Source organism: Pteropus alecto, unplaced genomic scaffold (assembly GCF_000325575.1).
Source record: "Pteropus alecto unplaced genomic scaffold, ASM32557v1 scaffold224, whole genome shotgun sequence".
Taxonomy (NCBI): Eukaryota; Metazoa; Chordata; class Mammalia; order Chiroptera; family Pteropodidae; genus Pteropus; species Pteropus alecto.
In genome coordinates this window covers 201965-225174 of record NW_006436289.1, presented here as the reverse complement: position 1 = coordinate 225174, position 23210 = coordinate 201965, and the positions used below count along the sequence as shown (strand labels likewise).

Genomic DNA, 23210 nt, shown 5'->3' with positions numbered 1-23210 from the left:
GGCGGTGTACCAGGGACTTACAGAGGGACACTGAGTTGTTGATGCAAGGGCCAGAGGCAAGGTTCTCTCCCAGGTAAAAGTGCCAGTGGATTCCATTGTTCCTCTGTTGAGCTCTTCCACCTCCCAGTGTGCAGACACAGCACCGCCATAGCTGAGACATCATCAAACTGGATAACAGAGATTACTCTGCCCAGAATATTCTGAAATTCTGCCTCCCCCAACTCCCAGCCCTACCCAAGCCATATCCAGTTGTGTCCTTGCGAGTCCCATGTAACTTGCTGAAAACAAGCTCCAAGACCCACACTGGTGGCAACTGACCTCAGTTTCTGGTATGGCTTCTTGAGGCAACTGTAAGCACAGCATCTGTGGATTGCTTCCTAAATGTTAACGGGTGGCCCTGGAGGGACACAGGCTGGGGCTAAACTTGGCCTATGGCTGAAACTCTCTTGGGACTCTACCTCTGGACACCTTCTTAGCCATGCTAAGAAGACTGGGAGACTTAGGAGCTTTGCTTAGTATATAGAAATAGATACAGAAATAGATACAGAAAGACAGCCAAAATGGGAAGATAAAGAAGCAGAAACCATATGAGAGAACAGAACAGAGATCCAGGAATAACGGAGACAAGCGATTTAACAGATGCAGAGTTCAAAACACTGGTTATAAAGATGCTCAATGAACTTAGGGGAAGTGTAAATGAACTCAGTGAGAACTTTAACAAAGAGATAAAAAACATAAAAATGGAATTGGAAATTATGAAAGGAAACCAGTCAGAAATGAAGAATACATTATCTAAGATGAAGAGTATATTACAGGGAATTAACAGAGTGAATGAAGAAGAGGATCGAACCACTGATATAGAGGATGGGGAAGCCATGGTTACCCGATTAGGAAAGGAAAAAGAAGCTAAGAATGTAATAATTTAAGAAGTCTTTGGGACAAAATTAAATGTAAAGATACCCATGTAATAGGGGTACGTGGAGGAGGAGAAAGAGAACAAGAAATTAAAAGTTATTTGAAGAAATAATGATGGAAAATTTCCCTAACCTGGTGAAGGAAATAGATATACAACCCCAGGAAGCTCAGAGTGTCCCAAGAAAGAGGAACCCAAAGAGGCCCACACCAAGACACATCATAATTCAAATGCTAAAGGTTAAATACAAAGAAAGAATCTTAAAAGCAGCAAGAGAAAAACAGTTACCTACAAGGGAGCACCCATAAGACTGGCAGCTGATTTCTCAAAACTATGCAAGACAGAAGGGCCTGGCAAAAAATATTCAAAGTGATGACAATCCAGGATCTACAACCAAGAATACTTTATCCAGCAAAGCTATCATGTAGAGTCAAAGGATAGATAAAGAGCTTCCCAGACAAAAATAAACTAAAGGAATTCATCAACACCAAGCCACTATTACAGGAAATGCTGGAGGAATTTCTTTAAGAAGAAAAACATGTATCAAAATTGTTATAAAAAATGGTAATAACTACGTATCTATCAATGAGTACCTCAAATAGAAAAGAATTAAGTGCTCCAACCAAAGGATAGAGTGGCTGAATGGATAAGAAAACACGACCCTTATATATGCTGCCTACAAGAGATTCACTTCAGATTAAGACACACACAGACTAAAAGGAAAGGTGTGGAAAAAGATATTGCCTTGATGGTCCTTGAGGGTATTGAACTAAATGAAGTAAGTCAGGTAAAAACAAATACCACATGATTTCACATACATGAGGAATCTAAAGAACAAAATAAACAACAAAAATGGAAACAAACTCATAGATACAGAGAATATTTTGAGGGCTACTAGATGAAAGGGGGGTTGAGGGAGATAGTGAAAAAGAGCGAAAGGATTAATACAAATGGATAGTTACAAAAAAGTCATGGAGTATAAAGTGTAGCATAAGGAAAATAGTCAACAATGTTGTAATAAATATGTAAGAGAGAAGAGGGGTACTAGATTTAGTGAGGTTATCACTTGAGCTCTAATCACTATGCCGTACAACTGAAACTAATATATTATTGTATGCCAGCTATAATCAAAAAACTTACTGAATTGTACAATGTAAATATGAGCAACTAATTGTATATTTCAATAGAGCTGCAAAAAAATAAAATAAATTTAAAATTTTTTAAAGATTTAATTTTGATGACACCTTTAGAAAGTCTTCCTTGTATGCTCATGGCAGTTTAAGGGCAACTTTTCTGTGCTCCTATGGTTTCTAGTGCATTTCCCTCTTAGAACCATATTCTAAACTTATCTGTTGACTTCCGTGTCTTCTGCAATGGAAACTTAGCTCATCAAAACAGAACCTAGCACATTATGGATGCTCAGTAACATTTATTCAACTGAACCACACCAACAGTTTCCTTTATATATCAAAAATTGTTACAAAATAAGCATAAAAATTACAAATTTGAGCAAATTTGGTTACTGAATTATATTAAGTACACCACTAACAAAGCTACTTATCTTCCTTGCTTTTTGAATTCCATTTTTAAGAGCATGATTTTGCCTCAGAGTTATCAATATGTAGTCACTTCACTGAAACCTAAACACTAGTTAAACAGGTCTTAAATGTATAGTTACAGAAAAGTAAGAACTGTGAACGAAGTGAACAAGTCTACATTACTAATCTATACATCAGGATGGTGGTTCCCCTTGAGGGAGAAGGGATAATGACTGGAGGGAAGTACGAGAAATGTTTCTGGAGTGCTAGTAACATTCTATATCCTGACTGGGGTGCTGGTTACCTGGGTGTGCTCAGTTTCTGAAAATTCAGTGAGCCGTATCCTTCTGATATGTACACTTTTCTCTATATATATATTATACTGATAAGTGTTTTTAAAATCAATGGATGTAAAATAATTTGATTCCTTCATTCAAAAAATAAAATAAGAAAAAAATACCAATCCAATGTTACATTCATTCAGAAATTTTTATTCTCGGCCTAATGTGCTTATGATTATTTATCTTTTCACCTGAGTAAAAAGGCATTCTTGCCAGGTAAAAACAGCTAACAGTACAAATACTCATGATAATTAACAAAATTTTTATCTGGGAGGAAAACAAGAAAATCACATTTAAATATAAGTAATTTTATACATAAAAAAATGACAAAACTCACAATTTTGTATACCTGGTTTTCCAAAATATAAATCTGTCAACCTCTGATTCATAAAACTGCATGCTTAAATGGAAAAAAAAAAAAGTGTAAGAACCGTAGGTGCCTAATCTATTGTTTCTACATACTTAGACTATATTTATAACTTAAGGAGAATTCAAACAAGCTAAAAATTGAATGGGTCCTATCTCTAAGAAGGAAAGACAAACACTGGTATGAAACCAAAGTATCGCATAACAGATTCAAAAGTATGATTTAAAAAAAAAAAAGAATGAATGAATCTTGAAAACATGCTAAGTGAAAAAAACTAGTCACAAAAAAAAAATAGGATTTCATTTATATGAAATGTCTAGAATAGGCAAATACATAGCAATAGAAAGTAGACTGGTATATGCCAGGAGCTGGGGGGAGGAATGGGGAGGAACTGTTAAATGGTAATGTGTATGGAGTTTCTCTTTGGGGTGATAAAATGATCCCAAATTGATTGTAATAATGATTGCACAACTCCAAATATAAAAACCACTGAATTGCACACTTTAAATGGGTAAATTGTATGGCATATAAATTATATCTCAATAAAACTATCATTTGTTAAACACAAATCAATTCAACAAGTACATAAAGCTCATAAAATCAGCTTTTAATGTTTGAATTATTTAGTCTGCTAGATTTATTGCATGCCAGATGTGAAATAACATCGTTTAAGAAACCATCCACCATTTCTACATTTATTTTCCTCAACAGGACAATATTTGAACACTGATATAGGAGAGTGGGGGGATTGGGATTATTTGGAGTGACAGTAGGTCAACCTAAATATTATATTGCAAAATAATCTGGCTGAAAAACTGGACACTTGTAATGACAGAGGCAGCTGGGAGGGATCAGGGAGTATGCTAGTAGCATATTAGTCACCAAATAAGTAAAAAACTTGCCAGCCTTACCTGCTGAGATTTAGAACACCCGAAGTCAGAAATTCCCATTACCCATACAGAGGAAAATTTTATGAAGTTAACAATTCACTCTAATGTTAGCTCTGCTAACATGATTTCCCAGAAACACACACACACACACACACACACACACGCAAATAACTGCACTCTAAAATGAAGGTAGTTAGGCTGGATTGAAATTTATGCAACTTGAAAACTACATGAAAGCAAAACATCCAAATTTTAAGAACATGTCATAGTGTTAATACTGTACTTCCGATATTAGTTAATATTAGATTAAAATTTTAACAATCGATGTGCCTTTTAATTTTTTTAAATGTTATTAAAAAGCTAAAGCAGCTGCTTTTTCCTCAACAAAATGCACCTCTGTTATAACGAAATCACAGTATATCCCTCCTGTAACTAATAAACCTTTTACTTCATGGCCCTGACAATCACCTACAAAAAATAAAATTACCAAGTCATGCTTTTCTTTCCAAAAATTACTTGGACAAACTACGGAACACTAGAGTTGCCCTTTCCTAATCATGATATACAGCCCACAAAACCACAGCAGAGTCAATCACTGATTAATTCATCACAAGGCAAAGTCGGGTGCACACAAAACCGGAGACATCCGTGGTTCTACCAAGTCATGCTATCGCCAGAATACAATGCAGTCACGCGAATGGTCCAGCTCCCAGGGGCTCAAGAAAGCACTAACAAGCTAAGAACTCCACTGAGTGAGTGGTGATTACAATAAAAAGAACACTCTCCCCACACCCTCCCGCTTCCTTCCTTCCCAGAGTGTTGTGGGGGCTTTCCTGAGACCACCCTCACCCGGAACCGGAAAAGCGACCATCTTCCCTAACCGCGCCCCCCCTCCCCCCGCTGCCAGCCGGATGTGGGGCAGAGCCAGCCAGCGCACTCACCCTGAAACAGGACGCCCAGCAGTGAAAACAGAGTGTAGCTACGGGCTCCCGCTGCTCCACTGTGCTGCATCCCGACAGCTCTCCAGATGCGTGCACACCTTGTTTACCGCTCCCGGTAAAAACGCAGGTAACACCGGAAGTGACGCAAGGGCGGGAGGCAGTGGAAACACAAAATGGCGATTCAAAGTTGCCATGGGAACATGGCTGCTTTCCAGAACTACACCTGGCCTTGTTATCTACCCAGAGATTCTTTAATTCTAGTTTTTCATTCACTTTCTCTTGAAAATGGGAGAGACTACAGACTTTGGAAATTTTACTATTTATTTTTATGGCTCTTGTAGGACAAAATAATTTTGATTCTCTAACCCTGTTTCTGAAGGGTTTTTTACTCTCTACAAATATTTTATTTGAACGCCCCCCCCCCGCCCCGAAAAGATTTCTATAGATTTAGAGTTCAGGGAGACTTAGATTATACAATATCAGTTCATAGATAGATATATATTAGGCCTTTATGGTGAATTTGTGCCTTAAGTCTCTTTAGTTCGTGTTCTTTTTTTGTATAGCTCTAACATAATCCAGTTCAGCATCTACCTGAATTGGTAAATTGCTGTTGACAGTGGCAATGATAAAATCATTACAGCATATAATAGAAGGTAAGAGGAACTGATATTTGTATAACTTTTACTTGGAAAAGTGAGAAAGTAATGTTTTACAGTGCTTGAAATGAAAACATAATGTCGCATTCTTATGAAAAAGAAATGGAACATTTAAAATGGTTCTGCTTTAATCATTAGTCAACCTGTTCTGGTATCTACATATATTTAACAAAAGCAAGAGGGGAACAAAAGTCTGCTAAAGCTTGGGAAAGTTTAATAACTTTCCATTTTAAACTCTCATTCCTTTACTAGACTTGAAAGCTGGTAGTGTTTGCTATTAGGAAGGTAATGGAAGAGTACCAAGTAGAATAGATGAGATTGTTCCTTTGAAAGAATCCGCAAACTAAGTAGTTTGTTGTGCCCAACTCCCAGTTATCCAAAGCAATTTGAAAATTCTGTGAAATTCCATATAGGTTTATTTATCCAGTAGAAATCCTATCCATTATTGACTTCCAGGCTGCCTCAAAGAAGATTTTCAGTGAAGGTAAAATATATAACCATCTGTGTTCTGTTAACCTGCTATGTAAAATTTCTAGATTTGTATATAAGTAAATTACATAACTGAGAATTCTTTATTACTAAAGGTTATTTACATAAATGTTTAAGGCACAATAAAAAATAAATTACAATACAAAAGTTCTCTTTAGGTAGAAGACACTGAACAACAGGACCATATTAACCCTTGAGTATTTAGCCAAGACACTGCTACAAGTTTTGCTGGAAAGACTTTCCATGAGTTTTTAACTACTTCTTCATTACACTTATGGAACATCAGGCCATCTGTTTGAAGAAACATCCAGTTTTTATATTTTGAAAGGGCGAATTATGGAGAAAAATAGAAAATGTGAATTGAAAGTAATATAAACTTTAAATCTAATTTTTAGTTTCAAACTGGGTATTGAAATTTCACCTTTATAGACAGTGCAATAGGCAAAATGAGACAGGTATGGAATGTTTTTCAGAATCAAGTTCATATGTAAATTATACCAACTTTTTTAACTATTAGGAAAAAATCAACGTTCAGCATCTTTAAATACAGATAGCCTATTTGAAAATTCCAGTTTGTTAAAAGAAATAACATCCTCAGCCCATTCAGTGAAAACTGAAAATACCATGCTATAAAGATTTTGAGGGGCCCTAAACTTTTAGATATTTTCTATCTTTTGAATAAATGCTACTGTAGCTTAAGTTTGGAAAGACTCCAGGAAACTAGACATTTTATAAAAAGCTGCCTTCTTTTCATAGCCCACTTGTAAAGTTTGCTTTATCTACTAGTAGAAGAGAAAAAAGAATAAAGTTGGTTTCATTCTGTTGGTTTGGGGATTTCTTTGCCCCATATCAAATTCTCTCTACCCAAAATATGCAAGCAAATTTGAAAAAAATAAAGGAAAAATTTAAATAATCTCTTCCAGTTCTTTGTGTAACACTGTACAAGTTATCATCATTTAGGGTTGAATGTTTTCATCAACCCTACGTTTTTAAAGTCTTAATATACTATTTCAGAACTCTTCTATTTAATGATTCCAGTCTACAAACAAATGAGCATAAACTTTGCTTTGTTTTTATAGGTAATCGAATTAGGGGAAAATACACAGTAAGCTTAGCAGTCATTTACTGCTCAAAAAAGACCTGCACTGTTGATTGTTTTTCACAGTGCAGCAAAAAGGTAACAAGCAGTTCATCCTGAGGTGCATTTTTCAGTCTATTAGCATTTACATAATTTTTTCTAGTTGCTCAGTGATTTAGACTTGTCCTTGGATCAATTGACTAAAAAAGAAAAACTATCATCTAAGATATTAAAACAAATTCAATAGAACAAGATATGTCCTATACTTAAGGAGAGCCATAAATATCAAACTGTTCTTTAACAGTTTAAATTTAGGATTTTCTTATAAAATTTAAGAGTTTAAAAAAATTAAATTTAGGAGTTCAACTACAAAAAAATTAGGATTTTATGTTAATCAATAAAAAACAGCTGGAAGAGTTAGCTCACCTTTAATTGAGAGTGTGAGAAGGAAAAAGTAAACACTAACTTTAGTAGCAAGAGTGCTGCTCTAAAGAAACTAATATCTTAAAGGAAATGTCGTGATAGACAAATTGGCTTTTATCCCGTTTGCTGCCAATATATGTATACAAGTCATAATCCAAAAGGAGTAGTTAAGGGCAAAAGTGTAGCTTCATAGTATACAAAAGCTATTAAGAATTTGAAAAATATTTGCACTCTAAAATTAAATAAAACCTTAGTAATGGGGCTGTGTGTGAGTCTTGTGGTATCTGCTCTAGAAGGGCCCTATGCTGGCTCCAGAGAGATGTTGCTTGTCTAGGTGGTTATGTACTGCAGAGTTGGTTAGAAGACAGGTCACAAATGAAAGAGCCAAAGGTTCCATTAACTTCAGTTTATCCTAGGGTTCTTGTTCTTGGAAATCTTCAACTTCCTGAAATACAAAAGTTTAAATGGGTAATGCATTTGGGAAGAATGTAATAGGAAAACCTGGCATTATGAACTATATACATATTGTTAGAGCCATTGTGAAGGAAAATATTCTAAAACATTTGTTCTCCCCCTAATTTAACTTTTAAAAGAAGTTTCTTTGATGCTTATTAATTAGTTCTCAGAGTCAGTGTCCTTAATTCATAACCTCTGCCTTGCATGGACACTTGAATGATGCATAGCTCACTCACACATTGCTTCTCTCTTCCTACCTCCTTCCTTTTATTATAAGCAAAATCAAACTTTAAAAAAAAAAGTAGAGAAGACAGGAATTCACCCATCACCTAATTTTGAAGCATTTGCCTTATTGGAGATACCTATATTTTTGGCTGATGTTTTTAAAACTAATTACTGACATTTTTTCCCTAAATAATCCAATGTGCATTTTAAAAATATGACTATTTTTCTGTATAACCACAATACCCTTATTATACCTAATAAAAATTAACAATAATTCTCTAATATCCATATTTAAACTTTTCATATTTAACACTTTCCCAATTAGCCCCCAAAGTCTTTTTACAACTACTTTATTCAAACTAATATCCATCCAGTCAGAGATCACACATTGCACTTGATTTTGTTAGTTCATGAAATTTTTTTCAATGTAAAATAGCCCCATATTTATTTTCCATGACCCACATGTTGGAGAATCTATTTGACTTTAAAAAGAAATAGCCCTTGGTAAAATTCTCTATGATACAAAATTTATTTTTGGGTTTACAATAGAATCATTTCTCTCCATATTCTATTTTATAAGTCCTTGAAGTCTTTTATTGGAGCTTTAGGCTATAAAAACATGACTCTTTTTGCAAATAATAATAGTAGACCTATTTTAGAGATTAAAAGAAATTCTGATCATATAAAAAATATATATATTCTACCTTTTAAGCCTGATAAACCTGAGAACTGGAAAGAGAAAATTACACACTACTAAAATTGGATTTATGGTCCCAATAACTAAATGAAAAGACTTGAGATTAACTCCAAATAGTACACTAGTTCTTCTGTCAAAATGTCAGGCATAGCTATTGAGTCACTCTCTTAAAGCCATGATTCATTTACAATAAAACAAAACAAGCAGATATTCTTTCATTTAAAAAAATATTTATTTACATATTGAGAGTTAACTTATTATTCTGGTTGGAAAATATAACCCCAACGCCTCAAATAATCTTAGAATTCTCTAAGCTTTAATGGTAGTAAGGTCTAGCTTAATAATACTTTGCACAAAGCACACTCAAAGGGGAAGCCATCCATAACACTAATAGGCTTTTATCTCCCTGACCTAGCTCCTCTAATTTCACTAATTCCTCTAATAGGAAACATCTAACAACCATATAATATGGGAGAACCACATTAGAGACAAGAAAGCAAAGGAACAACATTAACCCATTTATGAATCTCACCATCTAGGAATGTTAGCCTGTGTCTTCTAAATAAATAGCAACCTTTTTTTCTTGGTTGAGCCTCTCCTCTTCTTTTCTGTAACAAAGAAGCAGAAACCAGTGTCAGGTGAACAAGACACGAAGCAAGGGAGGCAAATCTTACAAAGCTTCATTTGAGGTATTTCCCCTCCACCCCACATTTTGGAAATAAATACATATACCTGGAAGTAGATCCAAGCTCACAGAGAGCTATATCACTAGTGTCATCCAACTAATAGTTCTCATGCCTTCACATGATCCTAGGCACTTTTTAGACACTTTTCAGAATATTATTAGAAGGGAATAGTATAATTTGGGAACTCCAGGGATTTAAAGCAGACACCTTAGTTTACCATTAGTGTCTTGCATCTAAGTCTACTCACATTCAAAAAAAAAGTTCTTTTCTTGACCTAGAAGTCATCTTTATTGATTATATTCTATTTAAACCAGAACCTCAGAGTTGGGTTCATTAGGCTCCTTAAAATCAATTATATTTACTTCAGTAAATAATTTCTTAAGAAAAAGAAATGGTACTGTGAGCACCAAAAAACTGCAACTTCTGCAAAAGAATGAATTTGAACTCCTACTTCATATACAAAAATTAACTCAAAATGAATCAAAGACCTAAATGTAAGAACTAAAACTGTAAAACTCTTAGAAGAAAACAGGCATAAATCTTCATGACCTTGGATTAGGCAATGGTATCTTAGATATGTCGCCAATAGCACAAGCAACAACAACAAAAAACCATAAATTGGACTTCACCAAAATTTAAAACTTCTGTGCTTCAAAGGACACTATCAAGAAAGTGAAAAGATAATCCACAGAATGGAAGAAAATAATTGCAAATCATATATCCAATAATGCATTTTAGATACTCCAAAATATATAGGAACTCTTAGAATTTTTAAATAGGCAAAACATTTGAATAGCTACATCTCCAAAAATGATGTACAAATGGCCATTAAACACATGGAAAGCTACTTAACATCATTAGTCATTAGGAAAATACAAATTAAAACATCAGTGAGAAGCCACTTCACACCCATTGTGACTATAATCAAAAGGACAGACAATAACAAGTGTTGTCAATGATGTGGACAAATTGGAGCCCTCATACATTGCTGGTGGGGATATAATGTGGTGCACCTGTTTCAGAAAATAGTCTGGCAATTCCTCAATGAAGTAAACATAGTTACCTTATATCCCAGCAATTTCATTTCTAGCTATGTACCTAAGAGAACAAATATATGTCTACACAAAAACTTATAAATGAAATTATCAGTTACAATAGCTAAAAAGTGGGAAAAACGTGTGTCAGTCAATTGAATGGATAAACAAAATGTGATATATACACAGTGGGATATCATGCAGCTGTCAAATGAAGTACTACTACATGCTATAACATGGATGAACTTTGAAAACATACTAAATCAAAGAAGCTAGACAAAAAAGCCATATATTGTATAATTCCATTTATATGAAATGTCCAGAATAGTCAAATCTATAGGGGGAAAAAAAAGCAAATTAGTAGACGTCAGGTGGGAGGGGAAAATAGAGTGATAACTAAAGGGTATAGAATTTCTTTGGGAGATGATGAAAATGTTCTGGAATTAGTGGTGAATATTTGGGAGATGATGAAAATGTTCTGGAATTAGTGGTGAATATTAAATAGTAAAAAGATGAATTTTATAGTATGTTAATTTCATCTCAATAAAAGAATATTTGAGCACCTTATATGAGTATGGCTGATTTTCCCAGGCATTGATTCATAGTGCCTCTGCTGACTACCCAGTGGTTCTTAGAAATGTATTCCTTTACATTAAAAATAAGGAGTATCCTAAAAAAGCTTTACATAGCAGATTTTAATAATATCAAATCCTCCATAATAAACAAAGCTTATAATGAAATCTTCTGTAAAATTAAGAAACCTTTTGTAAAATTACTAATTCATACCCTACTTTATCCATTCTGTGAATTTTAATTCTTTTATATACGATTTCCTCAAAGAGAAGAATATCTGTTCAACAGTTATTTAGCCCTATTGAAAAATACCAAGTGTCACCATAAAAAAATATTAGAAGATTATCTCAGAACTGCCCAGCCTTACGATTTTAGCTCCACCACTTTATGAGCTCTTTCAGCCCATCGCTTTTTCCGGAAATGCTGAAAGAGGACCACCACAATTACTATTATGACCATCAGCGTACAGGCAGAGCCAATGGCCAGAGTCAGGAAGTAGATCTCAGAGAAGCGTACTGTAAGGAGAGAAAAGATCAAGTTAGAATTCTATAAAGGAGAAAGACTATGATGACAGCTAAACATGTAATAGGAATTATTTTCATCATTAAGTGGAATCTCTTTTTCTCCTGCCGTATTACCTTGTAAACTCCAGTAGCAGTAGGAAAATCGCACAGACTACTTTAGTGGTTCTCAGACTATGGTCCTAGATGTAGAACAGCAGCAGTATTATTGAGACCTTTGAAGTGCTAATTATCAGACCCCGCCCCAGACTTACAGAATTACAGGTGCGGTCTGGCAATCTGTTTTAACAGGTCCACCAGGTGATTCCAATGCATGCTAAAATTGTGAGAACCACTGGGCCATTTGAGTAAGATTATTGATGACCTAATCAAATCTAGGACCCAAACTATTTCTCCCTAAATCCCTCTCCCCTTTGCCATTCAGCCAGGCATTTATTCAACTTTATTAAGGACCTACCATGTTCTAGGTACTGGTGGAAATAGCATGCCAAAGAAAAAAGACACTACTTTCAAGGAACACATGCCCACTGGGAAGTAAATCTGTAACTACAGTCATGCATCATTAACAATGGGGATATGTTCTGAGACATGCATCATTAGGCAATTTTGTCATTGTACAAACACAAACCTAAGTGTGCACTTACACAAATCTAGATGGTATAGTCTACTACACACCTACGCTTATGGTTATAGCCTATTACTCCTAGGCTACAAACTTATACAGCATGTTACTACACTGAATACTGTAAGTAATAATAATGGTAAGTATTTGTGTGTCTAAATATATCTACACATAGAAAAACTACAATAAAAATATGATATAAAAGATTTAAAATGGTATACCTATATAGGGCACTTACCAAGAATGGAACTTGCAGGACTGGACGTTGCCCTGGGTGAGTCAGTGAGTGTAAGTGGTGAGTTAATCTGAAGGCCTAGGACATTACTGCTGTAGACTTTACAAATACTGTCCACTTAAGCTACAATAAATTTAAAATATTTTTCTTCAATAATAAATTAACCAGCTTACTGTAACTTTTTAACTTTATAAACTTGATAAATTTTTTTTTTCTTTTAACTCTTTTATAGTAACACTTAGCTTAAAACACAAACACATTGTACAGCTGTACAAAAATATTTATATTTTTATTCTGTAAGCTTTTTCATTTTTCATTTTTAAATTTTTTTTTTAACTTTTTAAACTTTTTGTTAAAAACTAAGACACAAACACACACATTAGCCTGGGCCTACATGGGATCAGGATTATCAATATCACTGTCTTCCACCTCCACATCCTGTCCCACCGGAAGGTCTTCAGGGGTGATAACACACATGGAGCTGTCATCTCCGATACAGATGCCTTCTTCTGGAATATGCCCTGAAGGACCTGCCTGAGGCTCTTCCTGAAGTGTCCCTCTTTTCAGAAATGTATTGGTGGTGGTTTGCTTGGTTTATTTTGTTTGTTTGTTTGTTTGTTTTTCCATTACAGATTTGCTTGTAAGCAGATAATGCACCATGAACATTCCTCTCTATTAATGAAAACCTTTTGGTGTTGGGGTTCATGCTTTCAAACTTTTTAAGATACTTATTGGGATCTGTAAAAGCAACCTCTAAACCCTTTACTGTGAATTTTTGGGGGTTTCGTATTCTCCTGCAGTTTTCTTTTCTCTTGCCTCTTCTTTAGCTATGTGTTCCTGTTCCAGTTCCAACATATTTTCATTAGTCAGTTCCTCAGGAATCACCTCTAGGAGCTCCTCAATGTCATCCTCATCCACCCAAGGTTAGTTTTTGCCATCTCAACCACCGCCTTAGTTTTTACAATCTTTGTGTTATGACGTGGTGATGGCTGTGACATCACTAGGTGATAGGAATTTTTCAGCTCCATTATCTTATGAAACCACCATTGCATATAGTCAATTGTTGATCAAAACGTCACTATGGCATAGGACTGTATAGTCTAGTGGGGAAATGATGCAAGAGGGAACCCAGAGGTCTGTGAAGCCCAGGTCTCCTTTCTTTTAGTTTGATTTCTGATTTAAACTTCAATAAACCCTCAGAAATAGAAAAAACAGAATGTCCAGCTCAGGGATTCCCAGTCTGGAGTCCATGAAGGAGGACGAGGGGAGAGAAGGCCGCAAGCCCACTAAATTCTTATCATATTGTGTGTTTGTGTACATTTTTTCTGGGAAGCAGGGCCACAGCTTTCATTAGCTTCTCAAAAAGCAGTGATCCCAGTATGTTTAAGAACCATGTCTTCTTGTCTAATCTATTCATTTTGCAGATGAAGAAATTGAGGTCCAAAGACATTACATTACTTCTTTCTATACTAAGATTACTTCTCCAAGATCACACAGCTCTCTATTGATAGGGCCTTAAAGGATGGTACTAAGAATGAAAGGAGGAAATCACACCACTTTACAGGCTTATCCATTTAGGGTAATAATATTGTATGTTGGTTAAGAGTACACATCAGAGAAAGCTAGGTTAAAATACCCACTTCACCATTTACTAGCTGTGTGATTTGGGGTAATTAACCTTTTAGCGACAGTTTCCTCAATGTATAAAATAGAGATAACAATATCTATTTCTTGAGTTCTTATAAAAAATAAAATTTTTCATATAAACTGTTCCATGCTGTGCCTGTACATAATAAACACTCAATGTATGGTAGCTATTATAATTTTCAGTACAATTCAGAGTTTGGGAAATTTTTATGTTATCTCATTTTATTCTCAGTCATTGCTACATTATTCTCACATTACTGGAGGGGGAAAAAAAGATTTATTTACCCAAATTTACAACTTCGAAGTTTTATGAACTTTGCTTTTTTTTATCTGGCGCACTTTTCCAGGTTGTCCCTTTATAGGACTGCAGGCAATATAATGCATTGGTTTGGAGCACAATATTGTAGCCAAAGATGCTTGGTTTTGAGTTCTAAATGACTCCATTCATCAGAAATATGACTTTGGACAAGTGACTTGACCTCTATAAACTTCAGTTTCCTCTGTGGTAAAATGGGAGAGGGCACTAAGAGCACAATAAACTGATGCAATATAGAAAGATTAAATAAAACATGCAAAGATCCTAACACAACTCAATAAATAAAAGCTACCATTATTGGTATCTGCCTCCTAGAGTGGTTGTGAGGATTAAATGAGATAATACCTGACACAGAGTAGGTATTCAATAAGTATTTCATAAATAAATGAGTGAATGAACAGACCTATTGTTAGCCTTTTATCAGAGAGTTGCTTCCTCTCCCTTTCACAATCTCAGTGCCATTTTTGTAACAGATTCCCTGGATCCCTTTGCTTTACTTCTGTTTCTTTCCACAGCCAAACAAGGTCCTTCTCTTTTTACCCCAGGATTCTTCACTCTCCCTCTTTAGTTTCCATATCTGAAGGGCTGGTCCTTCTCTCGACTCTCATAATCACAAAAGATTGCCCCTTTCTTTTTTACAAACTCAATCTTCCCAAAACCATTTCCTTTGCATAACCTACCAGTCTGCACAACGCTGAGCTGGATCTCCCCTATCAGCCCATCAACATCAGGTGGGTTCTTCACCTGGCAGGTATATGTCCCATTGTCATCAAACTGCAGCTTCCAGAGGATGATGGAGACGTCATAACGCTGAAGGTTCCCATCCCAGACCACCCGATCCTTGAAACGCCCTCTCATGGGTCTGAAGGGATCCACATGATAGTAGAATACCTAGAGAGGAGAAATGACAAAAGGCCTTATTCAGTGTCTGGGCCAAGGTGGCTGAGACGGTGGGAGCAGAAGAGAAACACCAGCAAGCCTCACTGCCCCATCTGCAGCTCTCTCACAAGAACCTCTTGTTTTCCCTTTCACCAGATTTTTAGTTCTGTCAGTGTCTGTCCCAGAAATTGTTTCCCAACTTTACCCTGTGCTTGTCACTAAAAAATAGAGGAAGGGCAAGGAGAAATAGACTGGCTTATTATCTTAACCAAGGTGCCCTAGAAAATGACAATAATCTACTTACAAACTGCTCAGGCCCCCCATCTCGTGGACGGAAATTCCAGGTCACTGTCAAAGCATCACCCACAGGGGCAAAGCTGGAGAAAGTGCATTTTAACCGAACATCTGTCCCGTTGACAGCCTCTAGCACTCGGGAGGTGTAAATTTCCACAGCTGCTGTAGGCCAAAGAGCTACAATAAAAGAAAAAGGTTAACTAGGGATGTATGTAAAAGAGAACTTCTGCTGACACTACCAAAATAAATGCCTGAATAGGGTATAAAACAGGACTGAAATGTCCCAGCTCTCAAACTTCCTTCACCCAGAGTCTACATATGCCTACTTATTTGCAACCTTGACCCTCCCATCCCGTATAACAACTAAAAATACCACACAGCGAGCCTTCCTAGTGCTCTCACTTTCTCTGCAACATGATGACCCTAGCCTTGTGGTACCCACAAAATAACAAACATCAGCAAATAAAACAAAGCAGAAACAAAAAATCAAAACTAATCATGAATTAGACACGTATTCAATTTAAGCATATATATTGTGTGTATAATGGTCACCTACTGGGTGAGTTTTCCAGGAAGGATACTTGTCATGTGGGTTTTATACTATTCCTAGTCTTCTGCAGAAATTGAATTAATCAACCCCAGACAGCTTATGTTCGCCTGCACTCTTGAAACCTTATATCACATGGCATTTTTTATCATATTATTTACATTTAGAATGTGCATATTGGAGCAGTTTCAAAACCTCAGTGTGTGTCTCTCTCTCCTTAACAGTCTTGGTTTTCCCGGTGCTGCCAAAGAGTTCCAAACAAGACCCACACAGAAATCCAAGTGCCAAGTCCTGCCTGCAGTGGGAGATCGAGAGTAGCCACACACACAAAAAATGGTTTGTAACCTGAGATTTGAAAGCCCTCTCTGTGCCTGAATCACTGGCAGCCAAAACACACCTAAACCTGTTTGTCCAAAAGCAGTTCCCCCAAAACAACCCACCAACTTTGGTTTCAGTAAAATCAAAACTATAGCGAACTGCAACTGCAGCTCAGTCTCCAAAAAAACCCCTTGTGACTTCCTAAACAATTCACTAGCTTTACAGGGTAGGTGAAGAGGGAGAAAATGCTGAGTGAAACCCACCGGCTCTTACCTGTGAGTTGTATGCCAAGGAGAAGCACGGCACGCGTAGGGCTCTTGCCATACATGAGGGAAACCCAGCCCTGGCTCCAGCGACCAGACCGGGCAGACTGAGGGCTCCGACACCCTGCCAAGGCCACTGCTGAGGAGTGAGCACCCACGTTTTCTTAGTCTGAGGAGTCAGTTCCTCACCTATGGGAATCTGAGCGCTCGAGCCTGTGACTCATCCTTGCTCTGCTGGTGCACTTTGCTGGAATGAAAGGTGGGGCCTCAGCTCCCAGCGCCCTCCTTCCCTTCGTTTCCTCCCGCCCGCCCTCTACACTAAGAGTATGCGCAAACTGCAGTCCTCTCTTTACTTTTCAGTTACTCTGACCTCTGGCCCCTAGGTAGCCTCAGAAACAGCCAGAAAAGATGGTGCCAGTCTGAAATGTCCCAGGCAACTTTGAGTTTGGCCCACACACACTTTTAAAACAGGCTTTAGGCTTGCCTGGGAAGTGAATATTTAACTTGCAGTGATTCCACTTCCCAAAGCATCTCCCTGGGGCTACATTAGCCCAAGACTGGATTCACAACTCCAATCAGAATTCTTTAGTACCCTCTGTGGACAAAAAACTCTACAGTTTATACCCTTAACTTTAGCACAAAGATTTCTGTACCTTTTCTAGCTTGTAGTATTCTCTGAGACCCGCCTAAAATAAACTGACCAAGACAAATCTCAATGATTAATGATTCTTTACCTTTGAAGCATTTAAAAAAGAGTCAGAATATCATCTCTGCTCATTTACCCTACCATCTAAATACAGTTTGCGAAGTGCCTTCCTGCTTGTTATTTCATCTCCACAATACTCCAATGGAGTGTTCCCATTTTACCAGTGAGGACGCTAAGAGCCCAGGGAAGGTAAGTAATTTTCCCAAGGTTGCACAGCCAATAGGTAACAAAACTGTAAAGGTTTTGACTCTTAAATCTAGTGATCTTTCTACAACATAACAGCTAACATAAACAATTAGAGGAATCTCTAGGAAAGGCTTTCATAATAACTGTTTCGAGCCTCAAAGTCCATTATTTTTAGGGCAACCATCTGTCTGAGAAATCTAGAGTTGAGGAATTTAAATGGGAAAAGGTGCCTCCTTGTCCAGAGAAATAGTAGGTAACAGATTAATGAAGCAGCATGTAAATGGCATTAGAAAGGAGATGAAGATTATACATGCAGTTAAGAAGTAGGCTTGACCAGGAATCTAACTCTGAACAGAAACAAATTGCCCTTATCCCAGATTAGCAATCTGAAAACTCTTTAGTGATTCATAAAACCTCCAAGTTAAACCCTAGAACAGAGAACTTGCCAGGAGGGGAAGGGGCAGGCTGACTAGAAAACATCAGGAAGAAAAAAGAATTCTATCAAGAGAGAGGCAGATTACAGAAGTGAAGAAAAAAGCAAAAGAGAAAAATAAAAGCAGCAGGAGAAGGATGTCATGGTCATGGAGCAAAAAAAAAAAAAAAAGGTAAATCAGCTACCCCAAAAGAAGAATCAGAAGTTTCCTAGCATGAATGTATTATTATGTGTTTCTGAGGATAGAGTGTTTGGCTTCTTTATCAGCTTCTCAGAGATCAACCTAAAATCAATGCGGGGAAACCTGTGAAATGGTAGTGGGATAAAATAGAGCCTTTCTGGTATGTAGATTTGAAGAGTTCAGCTCCAGGAGCTTGAAAGGAGTTAAGGAAACTTGATCCTCTTTGTTGGCTTTTAACTTCAGGGAAATGCAGCACTAAAGGAAGGAGAGGTAGAGCCTGAGATTTGAAGTCTATAGCAAATTGCAAAATTTGGTGAGAGGTAGAGTTACCAAAGAGTTCAGTGAAAAGCAGTGAAAAGCAGCAGGAGAAGAATCAGGGCAAGAAGAACTGAACAAACCACCCGTTGTCAGGAGCAGAAGGATCTCTCCCCCAGGTAGCCAGACGCCCTGTGAGCTGGCTGCCAGCCCTGTTCTGAGAGTCAGCAGCTGTCCTGATCCCATTCCTCGGCAGAGTTCAAGTTCCTGGCGTTGTGCCCAGCAACACCCAATTCCTTCCAGTTAGCAGGAGTGGCTTCGGTCACCCAGTTCCCTTCTCTGGGCGGGAAGGGAAGAGGCCAAGAGCTGGACTAAGTAGAGAAAACACTAAATAAAAAGGACATTTGCCCCCTAAGAGTCCCCAGGATGCCAGTCAGCAGACTTTGATCACAGCTGGAGACAACTAGGTAAAGCCTAAGTAAGTTAGTGTCTAGACAAATGAAAGGAAAGTGAAAGGAATTTTAGAAATTAAAAAGAGGAAAAGTGGAGTTTTCAGAGACATTTTTTTTCTAAACGTTTTCAGAGAAAAGTCCTGATTGTCATCAAAATTTGTGTCATACCAATAGTTTTGGAAACACCTCATCTGTCCCAATCCTCTACACATGTCCCAAAAATATTTCAATAGATACCTAGACCTTGGCCAGTAGGAAGCTCAAAAGAAATAAAGGACAACTGGCCTGTATCGATATTTGTTAAAATTGTTGTCTTAACATCTGAGGCAAAAATGTTTTTCTCAGACATACAAAGCAGAATAAGAAACTTCTGACTTGAGAAAAAAAAAATCAGAATCTAAACAGGGTTGGGAGGTGGAGTATATATGTAAATAAATAATTGCCATATTTGTGAGTTTTGAGCTGGGTCCTTAAAGGATGAATAGGAATTCTAGAAAGAAGAGAAAAAGAGGCATTCCTTTCAGGACAAATGGATGGGGATCTTGTGTCCACTGGGACCTGCAGGTAATTCCTCAGAAATGGAGTAGTGGCAGGCTAGGAGGCTGAAGAGAAAGGCAGGGCTCAGATATCTGTGTTCTCATTAACCATGAAAAAAATAATGAGGGAAAGCCTTGAGACGTCAACCACCCCATACTCTACTGGCTTTCTCATAAAGCTCCTGGCCTGGGAGCCAGAATTAAAATAAAAACAATATGAGTTCTCAAAAGACTCAGGGACTCCCAGCCTTCCCTGACCAATAATTCCAATCAATAGCTCCTTTTTTTTTTCTTTATCCAGCTTCTTCTGGTTTAGACAGCTTTCCAAAAATGAGAGAGGGAGATGAGGATGTCAGAGTCCTAGGTGAGAGGTGGCTTTCAGCCCCAGAAAAAGAAGTATATTCCCTTTGTTCCTCCTCCTTACCTCAAGTTTCCTAGAGATACTCTGGATGAAGTCTGGACCTGCAACTGAGCTCTAAGAGCTTACTTAGAAAAACTGTGAGAGGGAATGCTGTCCTATCTCCCCAAGCTCATTGCAGTTTATGCACCTCTCCAATAAAGCCTTAGGCTCTTTTCTTAATTATAAGGGAGAGGCATCATGCTCTTATTAACCAACCCAAGGGAGAGACTCTGAAGTTTAACCCTTCACTTATTCTAGAGAAGCCAGATGGATTCACACAGGGCTAGAGCAATGGGGTGTCTTTGAAGATAATTTTGAAGGTTCTTCCAGAAGAGTAAAGGGAACTTAATGGATCCATTTTTCTATCTTCCTGTTCACCATACATACCACATTCAAATAATAGGTGCGAGTTTACGTTTGTCATCAAAAGAACTTTCAGCCTAAGAAAAAATTTGTTTGAGCCAAACTGATGACAATTGCCAGGAAGCAAAATCTCAATTGAGAAGATGCTCCAGAGACTGTACTTTTACAGCTTATTTTATACATTAGAAATAAAGGAGGTGACACAAGGGGGTGGGTCACATGAAATTCATCCATGGTAGATTAGGGAAGTGGGAGAAAGCAAAGTGGGGCAATTTCTGAGATTGGATAAAAAGGAAAGTAGAGAAACATGTACTTCTTTTACATTGGTAGGTATAAGATAATTAACATTTACAGCACATGGAGATGGTATGTGGGCAACAAGATAACAATGAGGGGTTCTGTGGTCTAGTACTCTGGTGGAAGGTTGTACCCTGAGGGTCCTGGAAAAGGCATTACTCTGACATTCCAAAGATATTTTATCTTAGATGCAAAAAGACAATAGATAGGCTCATTTAAGGTAAAGATTGACCTTTTCAAGGAAGATTGCTACAGGCCCAGAATGTGATAATACTCTATGACTGCATCTAGTTAGAAATTTTCATGTTCAGACCATCTGTGTGGTTATTTTGGGTCTCTGAGTGTGTAAGATCCACAATGCTGGCCTCCCTGAGCTTGTCAGGTTTAGTGTGCAGCCCCATTTTCATCCATAGTTTCCTTTTTTTGTCATAAATAAATCTGAAGGATGCATTGATAACCAGCCTTTTGCTTGGATAATGTGGTCCCACAGTGCTCGGAAGACTCATTCCTAGTGTCAGCATTTGTCTTGCTAAACAGTAGACCATTGGGGGTGGGCAAAACCATAACCTTAAATGGCAGTCAAGGTCGAATTTTTTCAAAAGGAAAGGTGGTTGAGTGGGAGGCATTCAAGTCTTATATGTCTTCATTAAAAATATTCTGGATCATTTTTAATCTTTGAGCTATTATGATCTGAAGTTTTTTGCTGTTCGTCTTATGTTTTGTTTTTCTGCGTCTAGTATAACATTTAACAGGAGCAATAATATTAAACTAGTAACACCTAATTAGGAGAAGAAAATGTCCAGTACTTGACAGATACAGGTCTGAGAGGAAAAAATATCCCGGCCAAACAAAGAACCCCTGACATTTATCATTATTTTTTTTTTTATTAAGCTAATAATATGTTTTCCTCCTTCGTCTACTGCTATTTGTACCTTATGATAAGTTTGGCCAGATTAATGAAGGCTCTACTATTTCATGATCCAGAAGCTCCAATTTTTCTTCTGACTAATTAGTTTCCATAGAAATGACTTCATGAAGAGGGTTAAGTTCAATTTCCCAAGACATTGGATTTTCAATATCAATATTATCATGGGTTTCATTAACCTCAGGCAAAGTTATTTAGCCCATAATTTCAGTATTACACCATACTCCCATAGCACTTAATATGAGCATGATGTCATTACAATGGAAATCACTTAGTATAACAGAAGAATTTTCTAACCCTTCCCAACAAAAATGTCCCTTTCCCATATACCATATATTGTTATTTGTTGGAGTGGCTATGTCAGGAATAGGTGAATTCAGAATTCCATATAGATTGGGATATAACCATTCACCCATCCAATTTTTACAATCAGATAATGAGATGGGTTCTCATTTTTTATTATTTTTTAAATATGACCCATCTACTTTCCATTGGAAGTATTCTAGTGTTATTAAGAATGGTCCCTATACCAGTTAGTTGAACTACTAAAAATCTTAGCTTAGGATTTAACCAAGGCACCTGGGTTTTTAAGATACAAAATCATAGATCACATTTTTCATCTAAAATTTTCCAATATCTAGAGGAACCATTGGAGTCCCATAAGTGTCTGGCCTGGGCTTTTGTACTCATTATAGTTGGCCATTGTATCGTAGCTACTTCAGATTTCATTTTCATCAGCATAGATGATGGGCCTTGTTGAGATAGGATGCAGGCACCTTCCCATTGTTGGTTTTGTACATAAGTTTTTACAGTCTGTTGAATTTGTTCTATCCATTGAATTAAGGCCTTGTTGTCTTCCCAAGTTGTTTCCCATCGTTTTCTTTTTTTTGGAATAACATCTATGACCTATTTTAGATAAGAGTTTTTCTAACAATGTTCTTAATTACCTGAAAATTCAACTTATCTGAGAATACCAAGGCCAGCCCCTAATCTTCCAAGGATTTCTTTTTTATTTCTTATAGAAGGCTAATATTGTTAGATCAACCAGGAATTGTTGTTGCTATTGGGTGGCTATGGCCTGGGAGCAATTGGGGTGTACTGAATGAACCCCAAAATGTTGTTTCTCAGGCCATAGTTAAATGAATAGAGGACACCCCAAAATGAGCTAAAGTTTAAGTGTTTCACAGAGCTTCCCACAAGCATCCGGGACGCAAGGAGAGTGAGGTAATTACAGACATATCTACCCACCAAGTAATTTCAATAATTTCTGAAATGGGGACTCATTGATATTTTTTCCTGTTTTATGGGCATCCAGCCACAAGAGCACGGCTGATGAGTCTGTGGAGAAGATATACTATGACAGAGCAGGCTGCTGCAAACCTTTTTCCATTATACCTAGGTATTTTTCTTGATTTTTTTATCATCCATTCCTATAGCTATACAATGCTCATATAAATTAGATCCATATATATTTCTACCAGAGGAATTCTCAGAGAGGTGTTCTTGAAGGTATTTGCCTAAGATAGG

At 37.1% G+C, this 23210-nt stretch overlaps 2 protein-coding genes across 3 annotated transcripts in view; both read right to left on the bottom strand.

The window, feature by feature from the left end:
• The window catches only part of MPZL3 (myelin protein zero like 3), a 20601-nt gene extending 15189 nt beyond the window's left edge, over nucleotides 1-5412 (bottom strand). The window contains exon 1 of one of the 2 annotated variants that reach the window (XM_006912763.3): nucleotides 4991-5412. In XM_006912763.3, the coding sequence (XP_006912825.1) occupies nucleotides 4991-5060 (70 nt within the window). In that variant the 5' untranslated portion in view covers nucleotides 5061-5412. The remainder of the gene's footprint in view (nucleotides 1-4990) is intronic. The other variant, XM_006912764.3, reaches the window with a different exon arrangement.
• A 627-nt stretch (nucleotides 5413-6039) lies between these two features.
• MPZL2 (myelin protein zero like 2) lies at nucleotides 6040-17209 on the bottom strand. Its single transcript, XM_006912762.3, has 6 exons — nucleotides 16960-17209; nucleotides 15832-15998; nucleotides 15329-15539; nucleotides 11675-11822; nucleotides 9547-9622; nucleotides 6040-8081 (listed from the first exon to the last, which is right to left on the bottom strand). The coding sequence occupies exons 1-5, from the start codon at nucleotides 17012-17014 to the stop codon at nucleotides 9559-9561; spliced, it is 645 nt and encodes a 214-aa protein (XP_006912824.1). The 5' UTR covers nucleotides 17015-17209; the 3' UTR covers nucleotides 6040-8081; nucleotides 9547-9558.
• Nucleotides 17210-23210: the final 6001 nt, after the last annotated feature.